This window comes from Palaemon carinicauda, chromosome 12 (assembly GCF_036898095.1).
Source record: "Palaemon carinicauda isolate YSFRI2023 chromosome 12, ASM3689809v2, whole genome shotgun sequence".
NCBI lineage: Eukaryota > Metazoa > Arthropoda > Malacostraca > Decapoda > Palaemonidae > Palaemon > Palaemon carinicauda.
The window spans coordinates 141,667,579-141,683,705 of NC_090736.1; the positions used below are offsets into that span (position 1 = coordinate 141,667,579).

The following is a 16,127-nucleotide window of genomic DNA, read 5'->3' on the forward strand; positions in this document are numbered from 1 at the left end:
TGAAAAAAAAGGTGTCTTTTCGTAAGGCTTGGAACGGATTAGGCTATTTACATGTAAAACGCGACTCAGGATACGAAAAATTCAGGATACGAAACTGTATCCTGAAGGGATTACTTTCGTATCCTGAGGCATCACTGTATTTCAGTTACGGAACAAATTTAATTCCTCCCCCGGGGGAGGAGGAGGAGCTGCTTCGCTATGGGAGGCAACGCTCTCTCCCGAACCCCGAGGTCGGGAAACAGAACTATGGCCTACGCTACCCCTCGACGGTCTCTCGGAAGAAACTGATCGAGTGGGAGCTTCGGAGGAGGTTTGGGCAACGGAAGAAGAGTCCTTGGGAATTTCTCCTTTCAAAGAAACCTTCGAAGGAGAAATATCCCGGTTGGACTTCTTTTTCCGTCGCCGAGACAACCTCTCCCACTGGGAGGTAGACCACTCCCTACACTCACCACACTTATTAGTTCTATCACACCGTTGGCCCCTACAATAAAGACAAAGGGTGTGAGGGTCCGTCTCGACCACCGACATAAACGTACCACAAGGGCGGTCGGGTAATCCAGGACACTTGCGCATGATAGCAGAAGCCAACTTCACAAACACACCTGTAGAAGAGAAAGCAAAAAGGCATTAATGGCTGTCAGAGAGGCGAGGGTGAGAGCGGACACGTCCGACTACCACCCGAGCCGAGAGCAAAGCGAGCTCAAGCACAGGTGTGTGTGAGGGGGGGGGGTTAGCAAGCTACTCTCCCTACCCCCCCCCCCCCCAACTAGCGGTGGGGTAGTAAACCCTTGTTAAAATTCTAATGACTCGTCATTTCAGCTACGCCGAAAGTAATAACCCCTATTAAATAGCGTGGTTTGTATGTCAGTTACGGAACAATTTTCAATTGGTGACAAAGAGTGAAATTCAATACTGAGGCTTCTAATAAATTTAGTATGACACAAGACTGACATATTGATCAAAGTGATTGAAGATGTGATTCAGTAATATTTTAAGTTGCAAATAAAGTATAACTTAATTTTACGCTTTGCTAAAAAAAAATTCATATAAAAACGGACAGCAGTATTTATGATTACTAAGACTTAACTGTTTAATGGCAAAGACAGCAACAGATTTTAGGATTTATAGAAAAAAATATTAGTTTAGCAGTTGAAATCTAACAGCTGACTTTAACAGATTAGGCAATATCAAGGTACTTAGAGCCTCACTGTATATAGATCTACATAATAATTTTAAGAAATACTAATTTTCCCCACACCTAAATCCATTGCATGTATATTTTTTTATGAAGTCACAGATTCTAATTTCCATTTGAACAGTAGAACAGAAGTTTTCTTGTGATTATTTTGTTGTTGATTGCCTGGCCCTTACGGCCAAGCACAGGCTCTTGCAATAATGCAGCCCGTAGTCTTGTGATTAATGGACGTCGCCATTATATCTGCCATTTGTCAGTTCAATTTCAAGCAAATGACCACTTATATCCTGAAAAATATATAATGAATTACTCCTCTTACAATTTAGGATAAATTAGAAGCCTTGATAGGCAAACTGAAATATATAATAAAATCACATAAAAAGTGCTATTAGATGAGGCTAGAGCAAAAATAATCTTTTTGCTTTTCATAACTAGCGCATATGCGTTCAATTGATTTAGTTTATAAATAGAAATGTTTTAAAATGTGGTATAAATGAATAATTTAGATTTTATATAAATATGCAAATTTGAAAGTAATTTTTATTTTTCCTAACCATATAAACCTGAACTCTCTACAATGGATATATTGCTCAGGCATAGCTGGAAACTAACTATAAACTTTTTATGTGAGGTAAACAACACGCTGCTAGTTGGCGGGGTTAAATCAGTCACGCCACTCACACACTCACAGAGTATAATAAACGGATTTTGAGCGAAGCGAAAAATCTATTTTTGGGCAAGATGGCCATGTCGTCCTGATGGAAGTTCCTCTAAGGTAGCTTCCTAGGGTATATTACAACTACGGCGATATTCCCAGAGAATTTACCTTAAGGTACCCAGAATTCTAACTCCTGGAGCGAATATCCCTAATAAAAGAGCCAGGGATATCGTATAAATCAGAGGACGTGTTCTTGACACGCCACATGGCAATCTGTACCCCGAACAGAGTTAACACTTCGTAGGGGTCAAATGGCAAGAAAACGAAAACGAGAAAGAAAAGGGGAGAGCCGTTCGTAAGGCCCTCTCTTCTCCCGTTTCGTAAGCGTGCCCTGCGCCGATTCTGGCGCCATCTGCATTCCTTGTAGCGAAACACGAGGTGCTACAGATACTGTATGTAGGGAGGGGTCCTACGGCCCTTTCATAGAAAGGGAAGGGCGGGTCCATCAGGACGACATGGCCATCTTACCCAAAAATAGATTTTTCGCTTCGCTCAAAATCCGTTTTTTGGGCTCAAGCCATGTCGTCCTGATGGAAGTATACCAGAGCATTACTGTATCTGTGGATTCTCAAAATGTGCCGTACTCCTCAGAAGTATTTCCCCCAGTCGACGCGACCTAGAGACCTAAGATGTTACCGTCATACATCTTTTCAACTAATCATAAACCATGATAGAGCTTCCTGCCCCCAACAGGGAAGAGTCTTACTAGACTCTGGGAAAGTCTCGAAGAGTACATATATCTAAGTATGAACCCCAGGCAAGCGAGTATAGTGGTCTCACCCCATACTAGGTAAAGCGAAGTTCGAAAAGAATCACTGTGTCAATATGAAATATCGACCAGTCCTCCGCTCAAAACACGTATTGGACAAAGGTTTATATCCGCTTAGGAGGAAACTCGTAAATCCGCCACCATCCCTTTATGGGATGAAGTCCTCCAGCTAAGGGAAAGCATAAACCAATGCAATATTAGCTTGCATAAGGGAACATTCTATTAGAATTATCCCCGGGTAAATATACATAGAATGAATGCTCACAGGTGAAGGAGACGCAAGGTTCTCAAGAACCAGTTTATTGACAGACAATAAACAAACAGGTTAACCACACTCATATAAATATATATATCTATATATAAGAGGAGGATAACCAAAACTTTAAGCATAAGTATGATAGTAAACAGAAACTTGTTTGTCTGAAAGAAAAACATTGGAGCCACTTTTAAGATACCAAAGTATCAAAGTCAAAAGTCTGTATTACTAATCAGTCACATTAGCGTTAGAAACGCTCGGCACGCATGTTTGCACTTATGCTGGGTTCACCTTTGAAAGTGGAACAGTCAACGTGGGTCACCCAGTACCCACACATAGTTTGTAGTACAGCATGTGACTACATACTCACCCTGGAATTAATTGTCCCAATTAAGCTACTGTTCCTCGCAGAGTTAAACAGCAGGGTTAACGACGCAACCCACTGCTACCACAGAACCTCTTAGTTGCTGCACTTGCTTCGCATAGCGACGAAAGAACACTCTGGAAGACTTCCAGCCAGTGTACGAACGAAGATGTTCAAAATCCCTACAACTAAAGAAGTTTAAGGATGAAGCAACTTTCCTCGGATCGTGACCTGTGGGTGAACAGTCAGGATCCGCTCTGCGAATAAGATATGTGATTTTCGCCCTGAGTTGTTTCAGTGATAAAATTTGAGCCTGACGTTTCTCCCCTGACCAGTTGGCCACCCTTGAAGTCTGAAGTTCTACGAAGATAGACCTTTAGGCATTCTACTGGACATAGAGATGCATCTTCTTTCAGAGGGCAGATTCTTCAGGGACCCCACCTGATGGTGGGTAACTCGTTCTTGGTGAGAAACGTAGGATCCGGAAACAGGTTCAGTTCACCCATCCAGGAACTGAACACGACCTTCCTCTCTCGAGAGGGGTATGATCTCACTAACCCTGGCCCCGGACGCGAGTGCAAAAAGGAGGATAACTTATGGGTCAAATCCTTTAACGCACACTTCTTATTGTTCAACAGCGAAGCAAAATGAAGAACTTTTCTAAAGACCATGAATTGGGCTTTGGAGGTGCTAAAGGTCTGAGCCTAGCGCAGGCTTTCGGAACTTTTATAAAAGATCTCGTTAGCGAGGTCGACCTGGAAGGCATATAGAATGGGTCTTGTCAAAGCAGACCTACATGTTAAAATCGTGTCAGCTACCAATCCATAACCATGGATATGGATGAAGAAAGATAAGCAGAAGTCCGTCGTGATCTCCTGCGGATTCTTCGCTTGACAAAGGCTACCCATTCTCTCCAAGATGACTCATATTGCCTTTTAAAAGGTTTGCACTTATAATCCTCTAGGAAGTCTATGCTGGCTTTCGAAATCCCGAAACACTTTCTCATCTGTTAAGGAAAGAAAATCATGAGCTGCTGGGTCCGGGTTTTCTGTAATGAAGCGCAGACAATTGACTTCTGTACTCACTGTGTCAGAACTGGATCTGGTAGCGGTAGAAACTCCAATCGTAGCTCCAATGCCAGAGGGAACCACACACTGTTCGGCCACTTGTGGGCCACTACTGCCGCTACTCCCTTAAATGATCTCAGTTTGTTGAGGACCCTCAACAGAAGGTTGTGAGGAGGGAACAGATAAATCCTGAACCATCTGTTCCAGTCGAGGGACATCGCGTCCACTGCTTCCGCCAAGGGGTCCTCGTACGGGGACACATACAGGGGCAACTTCTTGTTGTCTTTCGTCGCAAAGAGGTCTAGCCGCAGTTCTGGGACTTGACTCAGTATGAAAGAGAATGATCCTGCGTCTAGGGACCATTCCGACTCTATCGGTGTGAACCTGGATAGAGCGTCCGCTGTCACATTGCGGACTCCTTGAAGGTGAACTGCTGACAGGTACCACTTCTTCTTCCCCCAAATCGGAAGATGGCCAACATCACCTGGTAGAGAGGTGGTGACCTTGATCCTTGTCGATTCAAGCATCTCACAACTCCCCCGCTGTCCAGCACCAACCTAATGTGGATCGAGCGACGCGGGGAGACCTTCTTTAAGGAAAGAAGGACTGTCATAGTCTCTAGAAAATGACTGTGAGAGGTCTTGAATAGACTGGACCAAGACCCTTGGGCCTTTTTCTGATGAGAGTGAACTCCCCATCCCTCCTTCGAGGCGTCTGAGTGACTCGTCACCGACGGGGGAGGTGGATGAAGAAGAACCGACTTCCTAAGAAGTCTGGCTTGGGACCAAGGCCTGAGAAGAGTATTTCGACGAACCGGAACTGGTCTTCTCAGATCTCTTCGCGCATCTGATGCATAACTACTCCAATCTCCGGTTGCATCCTTTAGCTGTGCTCTTAGCACCGGGTCTGTCACCGAAGTAAACTGGAGAGACCCCAGTACACTCTCCAGTTCGCATCTGATATCCATACGGAATCTAGAAGTCTCTTGACAGAACCAGCTATCTCCTTTCTTTTCTCCGCCATGACGGAGAAAACGGTGTGACATTAGGTCCCAGTGGATTCACACCCACCGGAACTTAGAGATGGAGAAAGTTGAGACTTTTTCTGTTGATCTTGAAGCCTAGATAATCTAGGAAATGGATCACATACAGGGAAGCTTGCAAGCATTCTGTCCTGGATGCTGCCCACACCAGCCAAAAATCCAGGTAGGCTAATACCTGAATTCCCTTTAGGCGTAATTGACTGAGAACTACGTTCGCAAGCATCGTGAAAAACCTTGGGGCTATTTTTAGCCCGAGAGGCATGGCTCTGAAGGCGTATAGTCTTCGTTGTAGCCTGAACCTTAGGTAGGAGGAGAATCGGCAATAGATTGGAACGTGCCAATAGGCGTCTGACAAAACTATGGAGGCGGTAAATGCCCTCTTGGGCAGTAAGGTCCTTATGTGTTGCATTGTTAGCATCTTGAACCTGTAGTTCGCTATGAACTTGTTAAGTGGCGACAAGTCCAGAATGACTCCGAGTTTTCCGAGTCCTTCTTGGGAACACAAAACAGCCTCCCTTGGAATTAGATGGACTTTACCCTTCGGATCACTTTTCCTCTAACAGTTCTTGAATGAACTCCTCCAGAACGGGGGTGGAGTATCGGAAAAACCCCGAGGGTATGGGGATGGAGTGCTGTACCAGCTCCAGCCCAGTCCCTTCTTGAGTAGGCTGTGGACCCAGGGATCGAAGGTCCACCGATCCCGAAAGCGTTGGAGACTCCCTTCTACCAATATCATCTCGCTCGGACTGTTGTCCTGAGGTCTTGCCTCTCTGACCGCGACCACCCATGAAACCCCTTCTCCTTGAGGGGCACCTAGACGAACTTCTGGCTGCTCCTCTAGGCTTGCTCGACAGGCAGTTGACTGACCCTCGAACGATGGGTTGAATGCCGGAGACTGTGTCGACACGAATTGGGGAACCCACTGAAGTGTGGTCGGGGTTTTTGCCACCATCTGGGGCACTGAGGGCATCAGCAAATGCCGTTGCTGCTGTTGTCTACTTGACTTAGCTGGCCGAGAAAGTATCCTAATCCTTTTAGTCTTCCTCAAAGGTTGGGGACCCCATCCTGGGAAGAATTTCTCTTGGTAGACAGGTCCCACTCCTGGAGAAGATTTCTATCGTCCGTGGCGGCCCTATCAACCTCTTTGACCGATTCACTAGGGAAAAGGTCTTTGTCCCAACTGTTGGAGGAGATTAGTTTCTTTGGCTCGTGCCTCATCGTAGCCCGGGCGAACACGAACTCCCTACAGGTTCTCTTCGCCCTGACGGAGCTGTAAAGATCCTTCGTCACAGTGGCCAGATGAATCTTGATCACAACCATGAACATTTCATGGACCATGGGGTCATTTGTCATCGTCTCAAAAGTGGACTGAAGAGACAAAGAGGCAGCCAGTCTTTCTTTTGTCTCGAGTTCTCTCCGCAAAAGAAAGCCAGACAGCTTAGAGAGGATCTCGCCGAACCGGCATCCGGCAAAATCCGCCTCCCACATCTGGACTGAGAAGGTAAGATGGACGTTCTTCCAGTCTTTGTTTTGCTTACTAAATCTTCCTTTCTAAAGGCCAGCAACAAGGGTTTACACTCCACCAGGGAGGGGAAAGGCTTGCCAGCCACGACTGTTTTCAAAACCGCCGCAAACCCTTTCAGCGAAAAGGGGGAAGGCTGTGGCAGGAGAGGACACAAAGGAAGGGAGCCTCTTACTCAAATACAGCTACCTTTGAGTTCATGAAGCCCCTCTCTTTCATCGAAGATGAAAGCAAGGCATGAGCCTAGCATGGTCTATCACTACGACCTCCTCCGGCTCTGTCTCTTCCTTTGAAGCTGGTACCTCCCTCAACCGGACATAGCAGTCCGGATATGCCCCTGCAGTTACAATGCAGCTGCCTTCCCATTCTTCTCCCTCTGCCTTTGTTGGATCAAGCCAACAATGGAGGGAGGGCCTGCTCTCCTGTGAGAGCAGACGATGTTGAGGGAGCAGGTTCAAGGACCTGAACCGGAGCAGCCGACATCTCTCGGCCTCTTCCGCTACCTTGTCCGGAGCTCGAACTTCATCCTGGCCTTCTGCCAGGAGGTCTTCCTCCAGACGTTCGGACACGTCTGGCATCCTGTCGTCCAACTGGATGCTAAGCAAGGCGACCGCGACTTCAGCATCCACCGGAATCTGAATTAGGGGGACCTCCTCTTGAGGTTGGGAATCACTGTAACAGTTGATGCCCTAGGGAAAAGGAAGCCCTCATCTTCTCACTTGGAAGATAAGGTCCAGAGGTGATCTTCTGAAAGCCCCTCACCCAGGTACGAAGCTTCTCCCTAGCTATATCCCTTGAATCCACCGTTCTAGGGGAGACAAAAACGGATTTTGAGCGAAGCGAAAAGAAAAAGCCTCAATAGATAGGTTAGTGCATAAGAAACATACCTGAGGGACCCAATACCGGAGAACATCCGTGGAGACAGCGCATGCCACACGCCTCCTTCAAAACCATGTCCGCAGAAGTCCTACTGCGGACGTTGCAGAAAACACATCCGCACTACGGATGGTCCTCCTGTAAAGAGAAGAAATTTCCATGAGTATCAAGTGAACTACGTATCACTGGATATGCACAGTAGCATAACAAAACGGAAAGGAAAGACACATCCTTGTATTTCCCGCACACCCAATTGTTGTAGCCTTCCAGATAATAAAATCGTATGGTTAATCTATGCCAGATTAACCAATGGAAAATTTCCAAAGGAAAAAGGTGTAGCCCCCCGCCTAAGGAATGATTTTAAATACCGGATAGCAGACAAGAAAGAACTCACTTTCTTATCTGTAAGGCCAACAGTAACGGGTCGTGCAAGACCACAAAGAATAAGGAAAAGACACATACTTGTGAATCCCACACAATCACCTGTGGAAGCCCACCAGCCATTAAAATCAAATGGTTAGTCTTTGCTAGAATAACCAAAGATCATATTTCCCGAGGGAAATTAGGTGTAGCTCACACCTAAGGTAAGATTTTACCATTCTGGCTAAAGATGAAAAGAATTCTCTTTTCATCCCTGTAAGGCAACACCAAGTGACTGCACAAGGCAACACAAGTAAGTTAGAAAAGACAGTGTTGTAACCTACTATATCATGGTCTCCCCTGGTAGAATACACCATACAGGGAAGAACTGATACAGTACATGAGGGTGGTGTGCCGGCCGGCTCTTGCCGGTCAGTACCCCCCCCCCCCTTTTCCAAAGGTAGGTCTCAAGTATGCAACTTAGGATCACCCAGACGGGGGAGAACTCCAGTTCCTATGCCTGAACCGGTCGGTAGTGGTTGCCGGTCCGTAGCTACCCGGTTGGCACCCAGCTGCCGGCCATCACTCTTAGTGGCCGGCCAACCGAGTGATGTAGCAGGCCGGCCGGCAGCAGTGAGTAAACCCTGCCGGCTGGCATCCACACCAGGTAGCGCCCGGCTGCCGGCCGCCACTCATAGCGGCCGGCAGGTGAGCAAGGAGACCGGCCAGCAAAGGCATATAACCACCGCCGACCGACAGCAAGAGAACTAGCGAACACCCCCCTACCGACGGCCGGCCACTAGGCCGGCAGACGGCAAGGACAACACAAAAGAAGACAACAGAATGGGTGCCGGGCTAAGAGGCTATGTACCTCCGCGCCCGACACCCGAAAGAGTGCCGAGAGGAAGGGGAGACACTAAGTCAGGCTTCCTAACCACTGCTTACTGAATCTACAGACGGCAGCGGTTGAGGGACCAAGGAAGGACCGGGCAGCACTCAAGGGATAGGGCCTCTGCCGGCCGACAGGGGACCACGTCAGCTCCCCATCCTAACCTAGGCTAGGTACGGATGTGAGACGGCTGACACAAAGGAAAACGGAAAAAACAGAGGGGAAGGACAGAGGGTCCTATCCAACCTTGCCTTGGTTAAGGATCATCCCCAACTAAGAAAGCCCATCTCAGCCAGGGAAAATCCAGGGAGGGAGTCTGGCACTACTGGCTGCCTCCCTAAAACCAAGGCAAGGAAGGAATTGCTAATCCGGAAAGGGAACATATCCCGAACCCGGAACAGCAAAGAGGACAAGTCTGAGGGGTCACCGAGCGAAGGGATCATAACTACAGAAACCCTCCAAGGTGATCCAAGGAGGATAAACCTCCTATGCCCGTGTCAGGCAGCAAGGGAGACTCTGCCCCACGCTAGACCAACACGGACTCAGACTAATACACTGCTGTACTGTCCTTCTCTGAACCAAACCAGTTGGAGCAGGAAGGTACAGTACTACTCCAGCATAGTTATATTTGAAAATTAATTCAAACAAACCACTAGAGTTAAGCCTAAGGCTTAAGCAGAGGGAAAGGGTTTGCCCCTTCCCCGAAGAGAAGGGAGCAAACGGGGAAACAGACAATATTTTAATAGCCAAAGGCAACCTAGCCTAGGCACTAAGAGAATCGATTACCTAAATCACCGAAACTCACTCCAATACTATCTTGGAAAATACTAGAAAAAAGGCTTATATGTATAACGTTGCCTAACGCTTTAAACAGTATAAAATCACACTTGGAAGACTAATTATCATGCAGGAAGTACAAGGGCCAACAACTAGGCTACGAAGACTAGTGTCGGTCAGCCTAGGCAAAACTTTCGCCAGGCGCTATACTAAAGCATCATAACAGAATTCCTAAATAAGCTAAGCAGCTAATTATTAAAGCGAAAGGGGCTGGGAACGTCGCTCTGCTAACCAAATAAATCCTAATCTAGCGAGCGACAGCGTCCAGGACGCCTCCAGCAGGCAACAGCTCTTGTATCAAAGATAACTCTTTTAATTACTTTAATTTTAATCAAGAGCCTACATTTATACATAAAAGAAATAGTACTCAACTTATCCGAAGCAGAAGAAGTTGGAAAAAGCATAATAAAAGAGTAAATCCAAGATTTTGGTAGAAACACAGGAAAAAACACCGAGTTGTAAAGCTACGCAAAAAGGAATGCAGATGGCGCCAGAATCGGCGCAGGGCACGCTTACGAAACGGGAGAAGAGAGGGCCTTACGAACGGCTCTCCCCTTTTCTTTCTCGTTTTCGTTTTCTTGCCATTTGACCCCTACGAAGTGTTAACTCTGTTCGGGGTACAGATTGCCATGTGGCGTGTCAAGAATACGTCCTCTGATTTATACGATATCCCTGGCTCTTTTATTAGGGATATTCGCTCCAGGAGTTAGAATTCTGGGTACCTTAAGGTAAATTCTCTGGGAATATCGCCGTAGTTGTAATATACCCTAGGAAGCTACCTTAGAGGAACTTCCATCAGGACGACATGGCTTGAGCCCAAAAATCCACTTTAGATTGCCCAAAAGACTTTCTAGGGGGACAGGTGATGGCCGGCCAAGTATGAGTAAAGAGTTCGGGGTTGTATAGACCGGGAGCCAGCAGTGGTTTGGGTAGCTGAAAAACGAACCAATTTTCTTAGTCATAGTGATGTTGTATGTACATCACTGTTTATGAAAACTGAAGTCTGCCGGGGATCTGGTGGTGGGTGTGGCCCTCAGCGGCATGAAAGTGATATAGAAAAGTTGACCTAGATCAGCTTTAAAGTGAACCACTTAATAATGGTGTTGAAATGTCCCTTATACCTTCAGGAACTGGGAATGGGTACTGACAGACTTTTTGTGTGGTGGCGTGACCCTGACAGACTTACGTAACTGCCACATCAAAATTGACCTAGATCAGCTGAAAAGCGAACCGAATGAAACTTGTTGTAAAATCATCAGTACTACCCCAGGTATAGTGAATGACCACTGACAGACAGTTTCTGTGGTGGGGTACCCCTGACAGACATGCCCAAATGACCAGACCCCATAACTGACCTAGATCAGCTGATAAGCGAACCAAATAACACTTGTTGTAAAATTATCAGTACCACTCCAGGTATAGTGAATGACCACTGACAGACAGTTTCTGTGGTGGGGTACCCCTGACAGACATGCCCAAATGACTAGACCCCATAAGAGACCTAGATCAGCTGAAAAGCGAATCAAATGAAACTTGTCGTAAAATTATCAGTACCACCCCAGGTATAGTGATTGACAATCAATCTTTCAATGTGCTTTACAACATTAAATTTGTTTTAGGTTCAAAGTAATTGAAGAAATGGTCCAAGGCAAATCTCCTTCCCAGGTGGAAGATCTATTGGAAAGTTTCACAGAGGAGCCATCTCAAACTGGAGATGATAATAAATGTACATCACCAAGAGTAAACAGGAAGCTAATGAAAATTTCAACTTCTAATTGTTTTAGTGGTGTTTTCAGATCGTTTTAGAACAAACATTTGTTATTGTATGAAGCACTAATGTTATTAAGTAGTTTGTTATTTGTGGATGTTTTTTTCCTAGGGTAATGAAAATGGTGCGGTGGCCTCCATCTGTTTCATCTGCAAAACGTTAACTGAAGAGGATAAACAGTTGAAGAGAATTGAGAGAACAGGACCCTCCTTGAAGAATGCAGCATCCATTCGTTCCATCCTGATGAGTGACAAATATGAAGAAGTCACAAGGAGGATTATGAGCTCTGACTTTTGTGGTGAAATGTACCATCCCTCCTGCCACCGAAGATACACTGCTGTGAAGAGACCGAAAGATGAGTTGGGCCCATCAAAGAAAGATACAAGGTCAAGCAGTGTCTTGCCAAAGACTGAGAGACATGGCATCTTAAAGAGAGAGTGTATCTTTTGTGGGAAGGAGAGGAAAAAGAAACGGGGAAAAGAGGAACCACTTACATCAATTGCAACAAAAGGTGGCTGTGATACCATTTCAAAAGTTTTATCATGGGCAATATTGATCTTATTGCCAAAGAGGGTAAATACCACAAGTCGTGCAGATGGCATTTCATGCATGAGACAGAAGTGGCAGAAACAAGTTGTGCAACACCTCATGATATCCATAAAAGGGCGTTCAAATCACTGGGTGGTTTCATCACAGAACAAATTATCCAAAATGAAAAGTCTCTGATGGTGACATCATTGTTGAATAAGTACAAAGCTGAATACACAAGTAATGGAGGAGATCCCCAAGATGTTGACACATACACAACACAAAATCTGATGAGGAAAGTTTAAGATAAATTTGGTGACCAAGTCCGAGTGAAGCTTGCTGACAATAGAAGGGGAAATTTCATTCATGTCGCATCACTCACTGAAGAACAGGCACGAGTACATCTGTATGACAACACAAAGGAACACGAGGCAAATGAAAAACTTATATGGGCGGCCCTCCATCTTCGTTCCCAGATCATGCAGTTGCCAAAATTCAAAGTGCCTGATCCAGCCACAGTGCAAAATTTGAAAGAAAGTGCACCGGATATACCAAAGCAACTGGAGCTGTTTTTTAGAAGCCTCTTAGGTGGCCTTACACCAAACTTACAAGGGCCTCAAAATGGGGCAATTGGCCGAAGGGCCACATCGATGGCATCTGATGCTGTGTTCAATGCTACGCATGGTACAGTTAAGCCGTGGAAACACACTGCAATGGGACTGGGTGTAGCTTCACTGACAGGATCAAAGTTAACATTGCAGATTTTGAACCGTACAGGTCATAGCATTAGTTACTGTGACGCTAAAGGTCTTGAAACTGAATTCGCTTATTCAGTTTCATCAGGTAGTTATGTTGCACCTGATGGTATTTATTTACTCGCAGATAGAGCAACAGCCTGTGTATGGGACAACAATGATGCAAATGTGGAGACACTAGATGGAAAAGCAACACTTCATTCCACTGTTGGTCACACGTATCAAAACACAGCTGAGCAAGACAAGGGGCAATTTAGTAACTCTTCCTTTCAGTTCCGTGATGAAAAAAATAGAAGAACATTTGTGGGAAATGAGCAGGAAATTCCTCCACTTAGAAAATCCTTGAAGGCAGCCATCTTCACCAGTACGGCCGCAACAGTCATGAGTCAAGGCAGTGGTAGCGCCTCATCTCTACAACTCCAGCAAAGACCAGGGCTACAGCTGAAACCATTGGATTTGTACTGGTTTTTGCAACTGAAAAAAGGTGACACTCCACTTTATGCAGGTTTCATCATCAATTTTGTGAAGGACATGCTCCCACTGCAACGAATCTGCTATATGGACCCAATTCCAAAATCTCCTACAGATAATGCAGTTGTGAGAGAGACTATGATTCGTACTCTTAATGTTGCAAAGGAAACCGGACAAAGTTATGCAGTCGTGACGTATGATCTGGCTGTTGCCCTCAAAGCTTATTCCATCCAAGCTCTCGAGTCCCCTCTCTTTGACAAGTTACTGATCATGTTAGGCAATTTTCACATTGAGCTAGCATTTTATGGTGCAATCGGAACTATGATCAACGAAAGTGGAATAGAATTTATCCTAACTGAAGCAGAAGTCTTGGCAGAGGGTTTGATGATGGGCTTCATGAAGGGGAAGTTCTACAAACGTTGTATAAGAATTCATGAACTTCTGGCTAATGTAATGGAACAGAAGCTGTATGACCGTTTCATGCAAGACCTTGCAGAGGAGGAGTATCAAGCATTTCAAGATGTGATGATGACGATTCCATCAAATCAAGTTGAAGACCATCTCTCTGATCCAGTGGTTATGCAGCACCTTCTGAAATATGAAGAATTCTTCTATTCTGTCATGGAGGGAACCATTGGCCCAATGGCTCAGTTCTGGGGAACATATGTATTCCTGGTAAACAGGGTACACCGTGAGCTACAGCGTTGTGTTAAAACAAATGATGTAGATGGATACATAGATGTTTTCCCATTCATACTGGATGTCTTCTTCTCTTTAAATCGTCCAAATTACGCCAGATGGGGAACACTGTTTCTACACAAGCTGACATTTTCCCACCCTCAACTCAGAGAAATACTTCAGACGGGGGCTTTTTCAATACGGCGAACAAAGAAGAACTACTCCAGGTCGGCAGTTGATCTCTCACTTGAACAGACAGTAAATCGGGATGCAGCGTCCAGTATGAAAGGGATTGTAGCCTTCAGAAATTCTGAAAATGCCAGACGAAGATGGTCCATGACCATGACCCAGAGAGCCATGGCCGTACTGGAGCTGAGAACTTTTGCTGGACTTGAAGTGGGAGAGAGTGCCACAGCACAGTGCCGTTCATACAGAATAAGAAAAGACAACAGGCAAATGCAGGCTCTAAGTGAGAAAATAGACGAATTCTGCAATCCCTTCAGTCCTGAAGCTCCAGACACAATGGTGAACCTTGCAACTGGGCGGGCGGCAACAAAAGAAACTGAGAAGTATCTCCTCGGAACATTGCAGAGGGGGCAGGTAGCAAGACAACAATTCGAAAGAGAGTGGCACAAGGACTCGGCAAGATTTCTGAAGTCAGTAAAAAGGATAAGGGTGAATAACTTCGCATCTGAAAATGAAAAGAGGAAGAAAAAGGGACGACTCCTGCTACAGAAACTGCAAAGAGGGTTGAAAGTCTGAGGGTCTTATTCATAAGAATCATCATTGTTGTGGCCGAAAATACCAACTTTGATCTCAGGCACGTTCTCAGGTACCCAATCACGTCATATCCTCTTTCCCTGGCACATGCTGATGGAGCACTCTTGAAGAGCAGGAAGCATACATTACTGAATAGGCTGGAAGAGTTCCAGAAAGACACACCAATCCCAACAGAGGTACATCAAGGTATTTGTGTTCGGATATATGACGGAGGCCTGCTTATTCATTCTGTCTTGTCAGTTATGAATGTTGGAACATCGTATGGAGCTATTGCCCGAACCATCCTATCTACAGTATGCACTGGTGGAGGGGATGAAATCCATGTCTGCCTTGATAAGTACGTCGAAAATTCAGTCAAGGACAGTGAGAGAAAATTGCGTGGTGCAGAAGATTCTGTTTACACAATCACTGGACCTAATCAAACGATGAGAGATAAAGGAGCAAAACTTCTCAAGAATGGAATGTTCAAAAACGAACTTGGAAAATTTCTGCTAAAGGAATGGGGGGGAAATCACTATTGGAACATCCTAAATGGAAAAACACTGTATGCCTCTTATGGCGGTGAATATTTCCAATATACGCCAAATGACTTCCAGGAGATCTCAGTGACCAGCCCACTCACCTCCAGGCCAACCACGAGGAGGCAGATACCCTTATAGCATTCCACCTGGAAAATACCTCAGGAAGCAAGGTCCTTGTACGAGCATCCGATACAGATGTTCTCATTATACTTATTGGTATACTTGGAAATGAAGACCCAGAAGTGAGGTCCTCCAAAAATGTCTTCATGGACTGTGGCAGCGGAAACAGCAGGCGATACATTAATGTCACCAATATTGTACAGGTCCTTGAGGAGCGAAAATCAGGACTCCCAAAGCACTGCCGGGGTACCAAGCATTCACTGGATGTGACTTCACATCAGCCTTTTACAGGTAGGATTTTGTTCCACCTTTGAATGACAGATTGAGTTGGCATACTCATTTTACAGCAAAGATTTAGAATCATGACAAAATGAAGTTAACTAGTTTGAAGAGAGTCATGCCGTTGTTACCTACATGATTCATATTCCCTTTCAGGAAAGGCAAAGTCAAACCTCTGGAAATACTTGAGAAGGACCCAACTAGAAGCTTTCTCCAGTTGTTCTCCAACATGGGTGAAGTTGACGGTTAAGTTGACATAGACGTGGCATCCGAGTTTGTTTACAAGATGTATGGCCAAAACAAAGAACATGATGTAGATGAAGCACGTTATA

General features: G+C 45.5%; 1 protein-coding gene and 1 long non-coding RNA gene across 2 annotated transcripts in view; one reads left to right on the top strand and one right to left on the bottom strand.

Annotated features, from left to right (window-relative positions):
• Window positions 1–975: 975 nt before the first annotated feature.
• LOC137650675 (uncharacterized) overlaps window positions 976–16,127 on the bottom strand; it is a 62,041-nt gene continuing 46,889 nt past the window's right edge. Inside the window, exon 3 of the long non-coding RNA XR_011046042.1 lies at window positions 976–1,482. This is a non-coding gene — a long non-coding RNA (uncharacterized lncRNA). The remainder of the gene's footprint in view (window positions 1,483–16,127) is intronic.
• LOC137650440 (uncharacterized) lies at window positions 12,671–16,055 on the top strand. Its single transcript, XM_068383669.1, is given in 4 exon segments — window positions 12,671–14,800; window positions 14,803–15,484; window positions 15,487–15,747; window positions 15,750–16,055. Coding segments are annotated over 4 exon segments (3,135 nt in total). The 3' UTR covers window positions 15,812–16,055.